The sequence below is a fragment of the Grus americana genome, chromosome 2 (assembly GCF_028858705.1).
Source record: "Grus americana isolate bGruAme1 chromosome 2, bGruAme1.mat, whole genome shotgun sequence".
Taxonomy (NCBI): Eukaryota; Metazoa; Chordata; class Aves; order Gruiformes; family Gruidae; genus Grus; species Grus americana.
The window spans coordinates 1,568,706-1,582,686 of NC_072853.1; the positions used below are offsets into that span (position 1 = coordinate 1,568,706).

Here is a 13,981-nt window from a genome sequence, read left to right on the forward strand (position 1 = left end):
ACTAGTTGAAAAGATGCTCCTACAGTGAGGCAGTTCTCCTATCAGGGGGAAGCCAAAAAAAAAAAAAAAAACCGCTCAGAGGTGGCTCAAATGCCCAGTCGATACTCGACGCGCTGGCGGCAAGCTTGAGTGAGCTTGTGGCAAGCTCGAACGCGCTTGCCGGCGAGTTGCACGGAGCTTGCTCAATGCCTCTGATCGACAGGCATGTGCCGCCCGCGCCAACATCGCGCCTGCGCCAGCGCTTTTATTTGCAGAGGGAACAGATGGGGCTTCGCCGACGCCGGCAGCCCGAGTGACAGCTCGCGCGCGGGGAGAGCGCGGTGCCGCGCTATCAAATTCCACTCGCTCACTCCCCAACACGCCCGGGCTGGCAGGTGAGTGACTGAGCCGCTCTCGTACCACCTGGAAAGCTGAGATACAGCCTTTATTTTCAATTCGTTCTTTCCTACACCAGTCAAGGATAATTTAATTATGTGCGTGCACGTATCGGAGGCAGGCGCTGGGCTTCCCTGGCCGGCTGCGGGAAGCAGCCAAGCCAAGCATGGAAATTTGCTGGACCGATAACACAAGCGTGCGAGTTGCCTGGAGGGGGTTTTTTTGGCATCGCGTCCTTCGGAGCTGGCAAGGAACCCTTTTGCCGTGGTTGGTCCGGAGGTGCTGGCAACATGGAGGTCCATAAAGAACATCCTCACTCATCTGGGCTCTGGGAGCTGCTTGCTTTGGGTTATGCAATAGGATTGTAGAGTAGTTTGGGTTGGAAGGGACCTTTAAAGGTCATCTAGTCCAACCCCACTGCAATGAGCAGGGACATCTTCAACCAGATCAGGTTGCTCAGAGCCCCGTCCAACCTGACCTTGAATGGGACATCTACCACCTCTCTGGGCAACCTGATCCAGTGTCTCACCACCCTCATCTTAACAAATTTCTTCCTTAAATCTAGTCTGAATCTCCCCTCTTTTAGTTTTAAACCTTGTCCTATCGCTACAGGCCCTGCTAAAAAGTCTGTGCTCATCTTTCTAATAAGCCCCCCGCTAAGTATTGAAATGCCACAGTAAGGTGTCCCTGGAGCCCTCTCTTCTCCAGGCTGGGACAACCTGGACTCTCTCAGCCTTTCCTCACAGGAGAGGTTTTCCATCCCTGTGATCATTTTTGTGGATCTAAGATACTGAGAGCTGCGTGAATTCCTGCAAAATTTCTCAATTCTGAGCAAATTGTGTTTTTGTTTTTTTTTTTTCTGTTTCCAGCAGCGAGGTTGCATTGTACGCCCAGTCCTGGCTCCTCTCCATCTGGCTGCTTGAACAGATCAGCTACGAGCCGATACATCGCCAGGTCTGTACTCGCAGGGAGGAACGGCGTGCTCCCCTCCGGATGCTGCACGTGATTTATGCCCAGGAGGGCGTCAGAAGCTTGAGACGCAGCTATTTAACTGGCTGTTTATTCGGCGAAGCTCTGGCCGCTGCTTTTCTCCTGTCCTCTGCTACGAGGTGGTTTTAAGCTCAGCAGAAAGACGCGATTTCTGCTTGGAAAGGGTTTGAGATGTTAGTAATAGATAGCAACACCTTTCTGCAAGCAAAGAACGCCAAATCCTGCTCGGAAAGTCCCTTTTTAAATCAACGTATTGTTCTCAGGGGGTATTTTTGGGTTTTTTCCCCCCAACTCAGAAGCCCATCCCAATTTAACCCAGCAAACCTGCAGGTTTTCCTTCTCTCTGTCCCACCCACAAACTGGGAACCTGCCACATGGAGAGCACCCTGTATGGGAGACAGACAGCACGTTGCTGCTGTTCAACACCCTGACAGCTTTCTCCTTGCCTTTTTTTTTTTTTTTTGTGCTACAGATGTGCCACATATCACCGTGTCCTTAAGTATGAGGGTTTGCAGACAAGTCCCTCTTCATTTGTAGCAGACTAAAATTTATTCCTGAAATGTGTCGGTTCCAGATGTCTGTATACAGACATAATGCCAGATTCTAGCTATATTTTATTATATCCTACTGCTAATATCAACTAATTTAAAATCTACCATCTGAATTAATGGGTGCTAGAGTGGAGCTTGCAAATGCGTTCTGTGTGGGTCAACGTGCTGGTGACCTGGCCAGGTATCACAAGTAGCTGAGGTGTTGACTATGGGAGAGCCTTTTTTCAGTATCATCATTTCAGCGAAGAAATATTCTTTTTTTTTTTTAAAAAATGCTTATCATACCGTATCATGGCGTTAGCCTTTGAAGCACCTCAAGTGCCAAGAAGCAATTTGCAGTGAGGCTTTCTCATCTCATTTTAACATGAGAGCTGCAGACAACCAATAATTATAGAGGTGAAGATGGGCATTCCCCCCTAAAATATTTTTTTTGGGTGAGTATTTATCATGGGTGATGCTACTGTGACCCTTAGACCCGTGATTCCCACATCAGGAGGACCAAGACTGTGGAAATACATCAATATTATATAATATTTATATATATTTTTATATATTAAAATAATATTATATATGAATATTTATCCTTAGTCTCCAAGGAAGCAATGCATACAACTACGCAGAGAACCCAAGGCGAGTGGCTTTGTTTGCCCCCATTCGGAACACTGTGTCCTCTGCAAACTTGAGTTGACCGTGCTGTACCATCTAATTATCTGCTTGGAGAGATCAAATGTGCCCTCTGTGGTGTTGCATTCACCCAGATCTCAACACTTCCCCTCGTCCTCCTGGTCCCATACATCTCTCTAGCTGCTGGATAATTACCTCTTCTGGAAGCTTATGGAAAATGTGCGCTAAGCAACTTTTGATATCCTTAAGTAACTTCTAGTGGTACCAGGCAATTAATATCGAGTTTTTCTGATGTTTGGTGTTACCTTGTGTTCCTGCGGCTGTCACGTAGGCCGTCATTCATTGAGGTCCGTAAGCAGGTGCCCACTTGAAGTCCTTGAATAGCCCTGGGGAGCGCAGCAGGCCAGCTGGCAGGGACATGTGCTGAAATGCCCTCTAAGTTGTTCAGCATTTGCATCCTGTGCTGCATGAGCCCAGCACGGGAGAGGATGTTTTGTGCCTCACCGTGTTCCCCAAAATTGCCAGAAGCTCTTTCCGTAGTCATAAAAGCATAGGAGAGAATCATGGTCATGGAGGTGGGATCTCTGGAGAGGTCTGTTCTTCCTCCTGCCCCAGAGAGCCTCTTGTCCTTCCAACATATCTCTCTGGTAGAGAAGATCTGGTTCCACCTTCTCTACACCATCCCAGAGAAGTCGCAGAGGACAATAAGATCTCCGTTGGCCTTCTCCTTGCTGAGAAAATCAGATCATGGCCTCTGCTCAGATGTCCTGTGTTCCAGCCCCAACCATCTTGGTGACCTCCACTGGACGTACTGCCATCCATCACTGTCTGTGTTGTACTGGGAGCCCCAAACTCAACCCAGTGCCCAGCTGTGGTCTTGCAAGTGCCAAACAGAGCGGATAGATCCCTGCTGTCATCCTCCCAGCTGCGGTCCTGCTCGTACAGTCCAGGATGCAGTTGATGTCATCACCTCAAGGGTGCTTGGCTGACTCCTGGGTGCTTTGTTGTTCCCCAGGGTTGTCTTCTGCAGAGGTGCTTTCCAGGAAGTTGGCCACAACCTGTCCTGCTGCATGGGCTTAATTCTGTACCAAATGCAGATGTTTCCTGGGAGATTGGCCACATTTTGCAAGTTTTTAAAAATTCAGGGTAAAGTTGGCCAAAAATCAAAAAGACGTAAAAGAGCTTATGGCCTGGCATGAATTTTCTGAATATCTCACTCTCTCATCAAAGTGGAACTTGGATTTCTCTATTTCAAATGCTGTTGACCTGTTTTCTCTACGTGATTGTTGCGTTGAAGTTGGAGATGTTACCTGACCCCGTCTGTCTTTCTCCGTTTAGCCGTGCTGTTCAGCGGAGTTTGGCCATCATTCGTCAAGCCAAGCTGAAGAAAAAGAAGAAGGAGTACTGTATGTACTACAACCGCTTCGGCAAGTGTAATCGTGGGGAGAGCTGCCCCTACATCCATGACCCAGAGAAGGTGGCCGTCTGCACCAGGTATGGATGGACACAGGAACCGCATGCTTTGGCCCATCACAGTGGACTGGGCCATTGGTTGGCTTTGGCACTTGCTCATGTGATATTCCCCAGGGAAATGACCCAATAATGGAGATCTAAGACCATGAGGAGAGCTGTTCTGGGTCAGGCCCAGGGCCTACCCAACACTGTTGGGTAGGCAGGTACCTACAGGAGGAGGACAAGACGAGGCACAGAGAGAAGAGCTCTTTCTCCTGGCTGGGACCTGTCAGCTTCTGGCAGTTAAGCCCTGCAGTCTGGTAGCCTTAGGGTTTCAACTGCTAGAGGTTGCCACCAGCCGTCATCATGTAATAGCCAGCAGTTCTCTTTTTTTCTTTTTTTTTTTTTGTGAATTTATTTAGTCCTTTCTTTAGTACCTGATATTTATGGCAGTGGGTTGCATAACTGAATTTCGGACTGCGTGAAAAGTGCTTCTTCAACTGGCCGCTCGACTATTGCGCTGGGTGCCTCCTCACTCATGATTCTTGAGAAGGATGGAATAATCGTTCTCTGATCACCTTCTAGGCATCATTTATAACTATATGGTCCTCCCCTCTCTGTCCAGACTTCCCAGGCTGGAGAATCGTGGTCTACTTAATCTCTTCTGGTAGTTTTTCTCTAAATTTACACACCACTTTACACCTATAAATGCTAATAAAGGATTGCACATCCAGCCTTCAAGTTAAATACACATGTTTTGGTTGTTCTGCACAGCCTGTGGGGATTGCAGAAGTATTTATTTCACATTTTGGAGGTGGATACCATCACCAGGACGTTTACGTCTAGTAAGTAACCTTTCATATTGTAGTACAGAAGCTCTAAAAAAATTTAAAAATCAGAGTAGTGTTTTAAGAATTAGTAATAAGATCAAATCAACATTTCTTAAATAGAATCAGAATAATAGTCCTTAGTTGTTTACTTACTGCTGTCAGGTTGTAGATGCCGTCAGGGTTTGCCAGGTGGAATTTAGAGGCTAAAACATTTAGCCTGTCCCTAAAGACACCATCTGACTTGAATGATTTTTTGGTCCTGGGTAGTACCTGGTGCAGATATCGGAGCGGTGCAGATCTGAGCTGAGTGACTTGAGGGCCTGCCCTGACCACGCACTGGGTGATTTCTTCTAGCAGCATTTCTCAGATCTGCTTGGATCCGTGCAACAGGTTTGAGTCCTTCAGCCTGTGACGCCATACAGCTACAAGACTTGATAATTTATTACAGCAGAAGTGATTCATGTTGCCAGCTCATTATACCTGCCCAACAGTTGATTAAACTATATTATTAGTCGTTTAAAAAGTGTAGAAAAGCCAACTCCACTGATGAACTCCTTGAGTAATTTCTCCGTAAAATTGCTGCTGTGCTAGAAATCATTTGGAGGTTGCACAAAGCTCAGTGTGAGACCCTATAGGAGGGAAAGGTGATTTATTTAGTTTTTAATTGATTTCACTCGCTCTCACCCATTCTCCGACATCCTTGCGAGCACCAAGGCACAGGTATCCAAGGTATCAGCTCTGGATTACTTCTGGTGACATAGAGGACAAGGGGTGCCGGCTACCGAGTCCTCACTTTGAATCCTTGGTTCTTATGTTGGTGACTAAGGCTGGTTTTGGGCTGTGTTCCTTTCACACTTTAGGAGTTGCTGGTCCTTGAGGTCTTTTGGGTCTCTGTCCTGCCCCACTTACATGAATCGCTAGAGGACAACACTGATATACTCTCGGTCTCATGTCTTCTTACCCTGGTGCCTTCTAGCTCCAATCCTGTTCTTCAGCTTTCTGTTATCGTAGAATCATAGAATCATGGAATCACAGACTGGTTTGGGTTGGAAGGGACCTCAAAGATCATCTAGTTCCAACCCCCCTGCCATGGGCAGGGACACCCTCCACTAGACCAGGTTGCCCAAAGCCCCATCCAACCTGGCCTTGAGCCCAGTCTGCTTTTGGTTTAGCGTGTCCTTTATTTTTCAGATCGGAGTGTTTTGCGGAGGTGCACATAGCTCTGTTGTGATCACAGTCCTATGCAAAACTAGTTGCCATCAACCAGCTGGTTCTCACATCTATATGTTCTCATTGGTTCAAACCAACCTGGATTTTATTTTATTTTTAATGAATCTCTCCATACTCAGCTCTAAATTTACTCAGATTTTATAAATAAAGCTGGGAGCTTATTCTGTGCTCCAGAACCTCTCTGCAAGGTTATGCAACTCAGAACACGTACCCTTGGAGTCTGCTTTTGGGGGGGTTCAGACCAGCGCTCTTCCCACGATAACGTGTGTATTTTATTAATCTATTGTCACACTGGTACCTCCTAGGAAAACTTCTCAGTCCAAACATCATCGCGTGCTTTGGGATGTTGGTTTCTGTTGTGTGTCTGCCCCTGCTCCTCCTGGTTGTTGGCCGCTCACACCCTGAAGTCCTCCTGGTGCTTCATCCAGCATCTGGTGTGATGAGGACTCTAGGAAGGACCTTTCTCCTTCTGGGAGCATCATCTCTGAACCCTACGGTACAGGCCTTGCTCTACCTACTAATGAGCAGCAAAATAAGATGAAAAAATAAAACCTATTTTATTATCTAAAATCTAAAGCATCATCTACTCTTCTAACAAGAAGGACCCGTACCAATTTAGGACATAAAATAAATTAACAGCGAGCTCGGCAGCAGTTGTCCGTATTCGTGGCCTTGGGGCAAACATGGTCATGGGGCAAGACAGATGCTTGGTGTTTAAAACTGCGTGTTTTGCGACCCACCTCATGCTCAACCCTCTCTTTCTCATGTATCTCCAGGTTTCTCCGTGGCACGTGCAAGAAGACGGATGGGACCTGTTCGTTTTCCCACAAGGTGTCCAAGGACAAGGTCTGTATGGCTTCCAGCAAGCACGGTGCGGCTCTACGAGCGAGCAGACTTACGCTGGTGGTTATAGGGAAGTCTACCTCGTTGAGTGCTTCCAACAGTTTGTTTCTAGTTTACTTGCCAAGCTGTTCAGGCTCAGGATGGGGTTGTGAGAGCAGAGTGTGCTGCTTCAACCGGTGCGGTGAATCGGTAGATGAATTCGTTAAGCAGCGGATTGGAAACCAGAGCACCTGGGGCTGTGTTGGGTAGCGTGCGGTGGGTTAAGGAGTGCTTAAACTCCAGGGATCAGAGAGGAAGAGCACAGGAGTAGCGTTTGTGTGTGTCTAATCCTTAGCTACGTCTGTAACATAAACCCTTCCCTCTAAATCACCCTGTGCTGGGGTCAGAGGAGGAGGATGTTACAACAGGAGCTTGGAGGTATAAATTAACCTTTCTAAAAAGCCAGGCAGTGAAACCGGCTGGCAGAACGGCTTTTGAGTTCATCATCGTTTTCAACCTTCTTGATGTATTTGGGGCTCCGTGGTTTTATTACACGGACTGAGGTGGAAAAATAATTAGGTTTTCTTTTAGTGATTATCAGTTGACGATTTAGCAGATTAACCTCCATTCGGTGGCTAGGATCTCTGGTCGGATGTAGCTTTGGAGACCTCAAGCGTTGAAGCCGAGGTGAAGTCGGTGCTGAAGGTTAAGTGTAGCTACGGGTCCTTCGCTGAGCTGGGATGTGCTTCAAGCATGCATTTACATTTTAGCTTTGTTGGACGGATTTGGAAAAATCATTTCTCTGCTACAGACAAAGGATCACCCAAACAACAGCAGTAAGGTTAATCCCACCGGGGTATTGAAACGCCACCCAGAGCGGTGTTGCTGCATGGGGAGCGGTTTATGGTCGGCTCCGGTGTCAAGGCTCCGCTGTCGGGATGGAGATGTCAGAAAGCGGGATGCAAACGAGGACCGGTTTTCCCAGAGAAGCCCATAAGGCTCAGTCCTTCATCGTGTCGCTCGATGACTGTGCAGCCCCCCTCGGCTCTGTTTCTGGCATGTCATTTGTGGAAAGCAGCTTTGTCAAAGCTTTCGCAGCTGTGCCTGGGGCTCGGTGGGGACCAGAGCTCGCCTGATCCGTGCTGGATCTGGAGGTGCTGCTTTTAATTACTCAAGCTTTGGTTATTTAGCCTGTGCCCTGTGAATTGTCCTTATAGCACCTTCTTCTCCCCACTCCCTTTGAGCATCACCGTCCTCCATTCCCCATCCACAGCATCATGTAGGTAATTACGGTGCAATTACTGACCTGTAAAGGATTTAACCCATGGGACATCGAGTCTCATCAGCATCTGGGACAGGACCTTTTCCGACAGCATTTGCCTTTGGGCACGCGGTTTTCTTGTCTCCCTTTCCCTCCGTTTGCCTAAGGCACGTTCATTGTCAGTGGGGAGCTCATAAGTTATCCTGGTGGTGAGCAGAGTCGCTCTGAATGAGGCACAAAGCACCATATGTTTTTTACATGTATCTCTCTTCAGAGTCACTTAATCACGAGTATATAAAATAGAGAAGATAGACTGGGGACAGCTATACTCCCTGACTCGTGGCATGTCAAAAGAAGGATGAGGATGAGAATTGATAGAAGGAAAAAGGGCTGGTTTGGGGGTTTTTTTTCTTCCTATAACACATAGTTAGACTTCAGAAATAAAGAAACCGAGCAAGAAGAAAGCTTTGCAAAGGGACTGGCTGTTGGTGTATCCAGAATTGTTATAATTAATGCAGATTTAGAGTGGACATGGGGCCCGTGACTTCTTTTCACCCGAGTAAAGGACGTGCAAATGCTAACGGCAGCTTGCAGCTCACTGCCTGTGCCTCTGAGCCAAAGGATTGATGCTCATGCAGACTGCAGAGGACCGTTGGCTTACATCTGTACCGGCGAATTAAATGGTATTCTAGCAGGTGCTGGAGCTTGGTTTTGGTCCCAGGGCAAAAACCTGGGTGAGACTTGGGAGTTGGAGATGGCCAAGGAGCCGTTGTGGTCAGTGGTTTGGCCGAAGCCGTGTCCACCGACGGCTAGATGCGGATGGGTTTGTGCCAGCTGGGTTCAGTACCTGGAAATATTCCTCAGCACGTTTATTTTGCCTCATTTTCCCCTCTAGAAACACCAATGTGTCTTGGTGCCTCGAGGAGGACCTCAGGCTTTTGGCTTCTGGGCTCTGTTTTGGGTGGATAGATGGAGAGTGATGGCTGCAGCATAGCATGGAAAACTCAACCTTTCCACCTTAGCAGCACCTTGCCAGTTAGGAATTGGGGAAGAATAATGATAATTTCATTGTGGTAATAAAACTGAATTAAAAAGGATTGGCCATGCTGAAGTCTCTTGCAGAGGAGCTGGTTCGCCGATGGCATTTTGAGGACAGAATCCCTGGGAAGCGGTCCCGTGGGACACAGGTGGCCTCTGCCCATCTCTCCAAATTCCTCAGCAGTTTGCCGCTACCGAAGCATCATCTAAACCCAAGATGAGTCGTTAAATTAACAAGCCCACAAACGAAGCAGGCAGGTGCCAGCTCTCTTACACGCCTTAGAAACAAATGCTTTCAGAGCACGTGTTTCTGGCCATGCACATCGCGCTCCGTGGGGAAGGAGGATTATTTTTCGCAGGATTAGCCACCCCGGGGACGGTTCAGAGGTCTCCGCTCACCACCTTGTCGTCAGCGCCGGCTGGAAGAGAAACAACCTCCTCTGCGGAGTTCAAGCCTGTTTCAGGGTGATTTATAGCTGTGGGGATGCTGCTACCCAAAGCGAGAGGCGACTTTGCTTTTCAACTCCCGTAGCTCCCTGTTAACCCGGGTGATTACTACCAAAGGTGGCGTTAGCCTCATTTATCAGCGGCGGAGAAAGGCAGGTGAAGTCGCTCGGCAGAGGAAGGCAGCGGGTTTTTCTCCTTCTCGTGGGGTTTTTGGAGCAGATACCACCTGCTCCTGGGATGAGGGATTGAGGGGAGCAGCTTGGTTTTGGCTATTTGAGGCAGGGTTTTAATGCGATGGATGATTTTATTCGTGTGGTTAATGACAATGTGGTGTCGGCTGTGGTTTGGGGGTTGCCAGTTTTGCTGACGCCTCGTTAGTTGACTCTTGATTTCACTTTGTGGTTATGGGACGGGGGGGAGCCCCACAACCTTCTCATCAGAGAAGCTTCGGGTGGGCTTAACTATTGTTTTGAGGACAAAACTCTTGCTCAACCTTGGGGGTGATCCCATGCCTCACTTTCCCCACTGAAAAATAGGAACGATCCCTCTGTTTGCTATGGGAGAGCTGTGTTGGTTCGGCTGTCGCAGCAGCAGGAAGCTAAGCAGCAAAACTTTTGCTCCAAGAAGATGCTCTCTGGGGCGGAGGGCTGCTCCAGATGGGCACAATGCCTTGCAGATGCTTTCAAAAACCAAACTATCCTTCTGGAAATGGAAAAAGGAGTCTGGAGGAGAGGGAAAGCTGGTGGTTGGGGAGTTTTGCCCCGCAGGGAATGCAGGACAGAGCCCTAAGCCACGTGCAGGGAATTTCTCCGCAACGGGGCAGAGCCACCATCGCGTCCCGGTGACTGAGAGAAACCGGTAAATCTGAATGAATGGGTTTGTGAGTGAAGGTTAGCGAGAGGCTAGGACTCGGGCAGCCGCCCGCTGCTGCTACAACAGCTTTTCCCCTTGAGGAACTCAAAAAGAATCAGCATTTTTCTCCCTAATAGAGCTTCAAAACTCTGTTGTGAGCAATTTGGAAATTCACGTTGAGTTTCGGGTTCATTAGCTGCTGGCTCCAAAGCGTGTACATAGTCAAAGCTGTCTAATACGGACGCACCGCACCAGTGCCTTGAATTAATGTTATTGTTATTTGTGTGGACGTAGTGGGGTGCAAACAAGGTTAATTGAAATGAGAGTGCTGCTTCCTCTTGATAATGGCTCAGGCTTGACAGCTAGGAGGAGTTTATTTTTGTAGAAGAGCTGCCTTTATTATCCCTTTTTATTAGAGCTAATTTGGGCTCTATATCAAAAACTACATTAAGGGAATCATTTACGGTCACACCACCACCACCAAAAAAGATAGCCCCAGAGCCCTGTCCTTTATGTTAATGTCTGCAGTTAAAAGACAATTAAAAATAAACTCTTCTCTTTTAAAGCACCCTTTGTTTTCTTTCCTCTCTGCTTCCCCCTCCTTCTCTCTGTTTTTCCCTTTGCCTCAAGTGAGCCAATTTAGTTAAAACCCTAATGTGCCCTTCAGGGAAAGGGATTTTTCCGGATAGCCTTGGCTGTGGTTATTACAGAATTGTAAATATTAGTTTGGGGACGCTCGAACCGGCGGGACCGAGATGCTACTGGTGAACGAAGGGATCGATACTGCGCTGAGCAGTAAGGAAATTTGGCGCGTAGGCGAGCGGCAAGGGATTGAGCAGGAGGAGCCGGACGGTTGCGATGGCTTCGGGAAGCGCACGTTTCTGTCGGCAGCTGCCTAGTCGGGTCGGGAAGTTGCCTGCGGTAACCGGTGAGTTAAGGATGCTGAAATATCGCAGCAGGCTGGTAATTTGTTTTTAATTATAACAGCTGGCAGAAGGTGAAGTTTGTGGTTTGAGGACGATGAGGATCTTTCTCGTTTGCTTTTCCTCGTCGGCTGTCGCGCTGCTAAAGCTCGGGAGCGGTGAGCGCGGGAGCGGGGCTCTGCTCCGTGTATCTGACCACTCTGCTCCTCAACTGCTCATGGCAGGAGCCCGGGCTCTTCTCCTCCTTTCCCTCCCTTCTGGGGCATCCCTCCTGGAGCATCTAACCACGTGTTGTGCATCCTCCAGCCAGCTCCGTACCCATGGAAGAGCCAAACAGAGAGGGAGGCACCCCCCCGGATGCTGTTTTGGCCCTTGCCGTAGCCAGAACCCGCCATGGGAGGGTGCAGCCAGGCTGGGTGTGAGCCCTTCGCCGCTGTTCCCATCACAGCTGCTATATCACCCCTTGGGAAGGGTGTTCTCGGTCCTCGGCCACGCGACGGTGCGCTCAGCTTAGTGCCTTTGGCGAGCGAGGAGCCCGGGGAGCAGAAGCCCCTTCTCTACTCTTCAAGGTTAGTTGGGAGTGTCGGCAGAAGATGAACCGGCCACGTGCGTCGTGCCAGCAAAGCCCCCGTGATAGCAGAGCTTATTACGATTCCTCCATCCCTTCCCCACGCCGTACAGAGGCAGTTTTCTTTCTGGTGGCAGTTTCATACTTTCCACCCTTTCTCCAGCATCCTGAAGGATGCTAAAGGCACCGCGTTCGCCCTGTGGATATATACAGTGGGACCACATAATTTCAGGGAGCTGCGTTGCAGGAGACCAATAGACAAACTAAAAATACCTCTGGGACCAACGGCTGGCAAAAGGCGTATATTTATTTTACGTGTGTCGTGGTTTTATTTCAGTTCTGGGTGTTGGAACGGTTCCTAATCACGAGTCGGGGGGGAGCACTAATGGGTTTCTCATCCTCTGCCCTTGCAGATGCCGGTGTGCTCCTATTTCTTGAAGGGGATCTGCAGCAACAGCAACTGCCCGTACAGCCACGTCTACGTGTCCAGGAAGGCAGAAGTATGCCAGGATTTCCTCAAAGGCTATTGCCCCATGGGAGAAAAGGTAAAAAGGGAACCGGCTCTCGGAGTCCCAGGACGGATGCGCCTTCGCTGAAGCCACGAGCTGTTTTTCGCACAAGCTACGGCACCAAAGGGAGCCGTAGAGCTGGAAGCTGCTGAACACCTGGATGTGATGAACAGCAGTCCTGTGCCTTTCCGAAGGGCGATGGGCAAAGTGGCTTACAGACAGGGAAAAAGGGAAACAAATGAAAGGCTGTAGCTTGCAAACGTTGTGCCAGTCTTTCCCCAGGAGGAGCTTCCCCAGGATGTCCCATGCCCGAGCTCATAGTACCTGCCCTGAAAACTGCTCTGTTAAATAGATGAGACGCGAAGGAAAAGGCTTATGAGTCCCTGTTTTGCATAGAAAAACCAGAGACATTCAGGCTTGTTTTGCACGCTGGCTCTGTGACGGGTTAAAATTTGAGCCTTAGATCTTGTTGCTCGGTCTTAGCAGTAAGACCACCCTTCCTCACCTACCCCGCAGCAACTGACCCTCAAGCTGTGCCCAAATATGTAGCCGGGGGCTTCGTGGAGCCCTCCTCCAAGTCCTGGGGGCCTTCTAGTTTAGATCAATGCAGTGAAGTCCTACATGGACTTTATGTGCACCCTGGGTAGACTTGCAGCCTCATCCGTGAGCTTACAGCACCCTATGTAACACGCAGAGCTCGAGAGAGAGCAGCCTTCCTGGAGCGGGGCCTGGAGCTGGCTGCCACTTGCTGGTTTCCAAAGGAATTTTAGGGCTGTTATATGCAAAAAAATGAAATTTTGAGGTTCATGTCGTGGCTCCCTGCTTCTTTGTAAGCGTTGGGAGAAGCAGGCGGCAACAAGCTCGGTTCCTCGGTGGCACGGAGTCATGCTGCAGGATCTCACCTTTCCTTGCTTCGTGGCTAAGGGAGGGGGTTGGCTGTGCTGGTGTTCCTCTGGAAATCAAAGTGACTGTCCTATCTGACTCCTCTTTGCTGTTTTCCATTTGATAAGATATTTGCCTCTTAGTGTGAACCACTCTTTCGTCAGTAGAGCACGTGGTTTTCTTTTGGGTCCCGTGAGCAACGTACGAGCCACCTTCACTTGGTTTCTCCAGCTGACATCTCAAACTGGCGAGAGCAGCGATGTTGTCACATCAGAGTCCCCAGGCAGTCATAGTTCAGAAGGGGCTGCCAGTCAATGTGCCACCGGGTTTGAATCAAGCAAAGGGGGTCTCTCAGATTTGTGGAGATGATGCTTTTTTGCTGTACTTGAGAGTTACCAGGGTTCTTTTCTGGGATGGGTTATGTGGTAGGATTTCTACTCATCCTTTGACCATGTTCATCGTTTGACCATTGTGACCAGCAGGTTGAGAGAGGGGATTCTCCCGTGTCTTCCACTCTGATGAGACCCCCTCTGGATAAATGTGTCCAGCTCTGGGGTCCCCAGCACAAGAAGGACATGGAGCTGTTGGAACAAGTCCAGAGGAGGCCACAGAGATGATGTGAGGGCT

The 13,981-nt window shown here is 48.9% G+C and overlaps 1 protein-coding gene across 2 annotated transcripts in view; it reads left to right on the plus strand.

Annotated features, from left to right (window-relative positions):
• ZC3H3 (zinc finger CCCH-type containing 3) overlaps positions 1 to 13,981 on the plus strand; it is a 182,624-nt gene that overhangs the window by 137,847 nt on the left and 30,796 nt on the right. Inside the window, exons 6-9 of one of the 2 annotated variants that reach the window (XM_054815362.1) lie at positions 1,245 to 1,329; positions 3,879 to 4,034; positions 6,829 to 6,898; positions 12,377 to 12,508. In XM_054815362.1, the coding sequence (XP_054671337.1) occupies positions 1,245 to 1,329; positions 3,879 to 4,034; positions 6,829 to 6,898; positions 12,377 to 12,508 (443 nt within the window). The remainder of the gene's footprint in view (positions 1 to 1,244; positions 1,330 to 3,878; positions 4,035 to 6,828; positions 6,899 to 12,376; positions 12,509 to 13,981) is intronic. The other variant, XM_054815363.1, reaches the window with a different exon arrangement.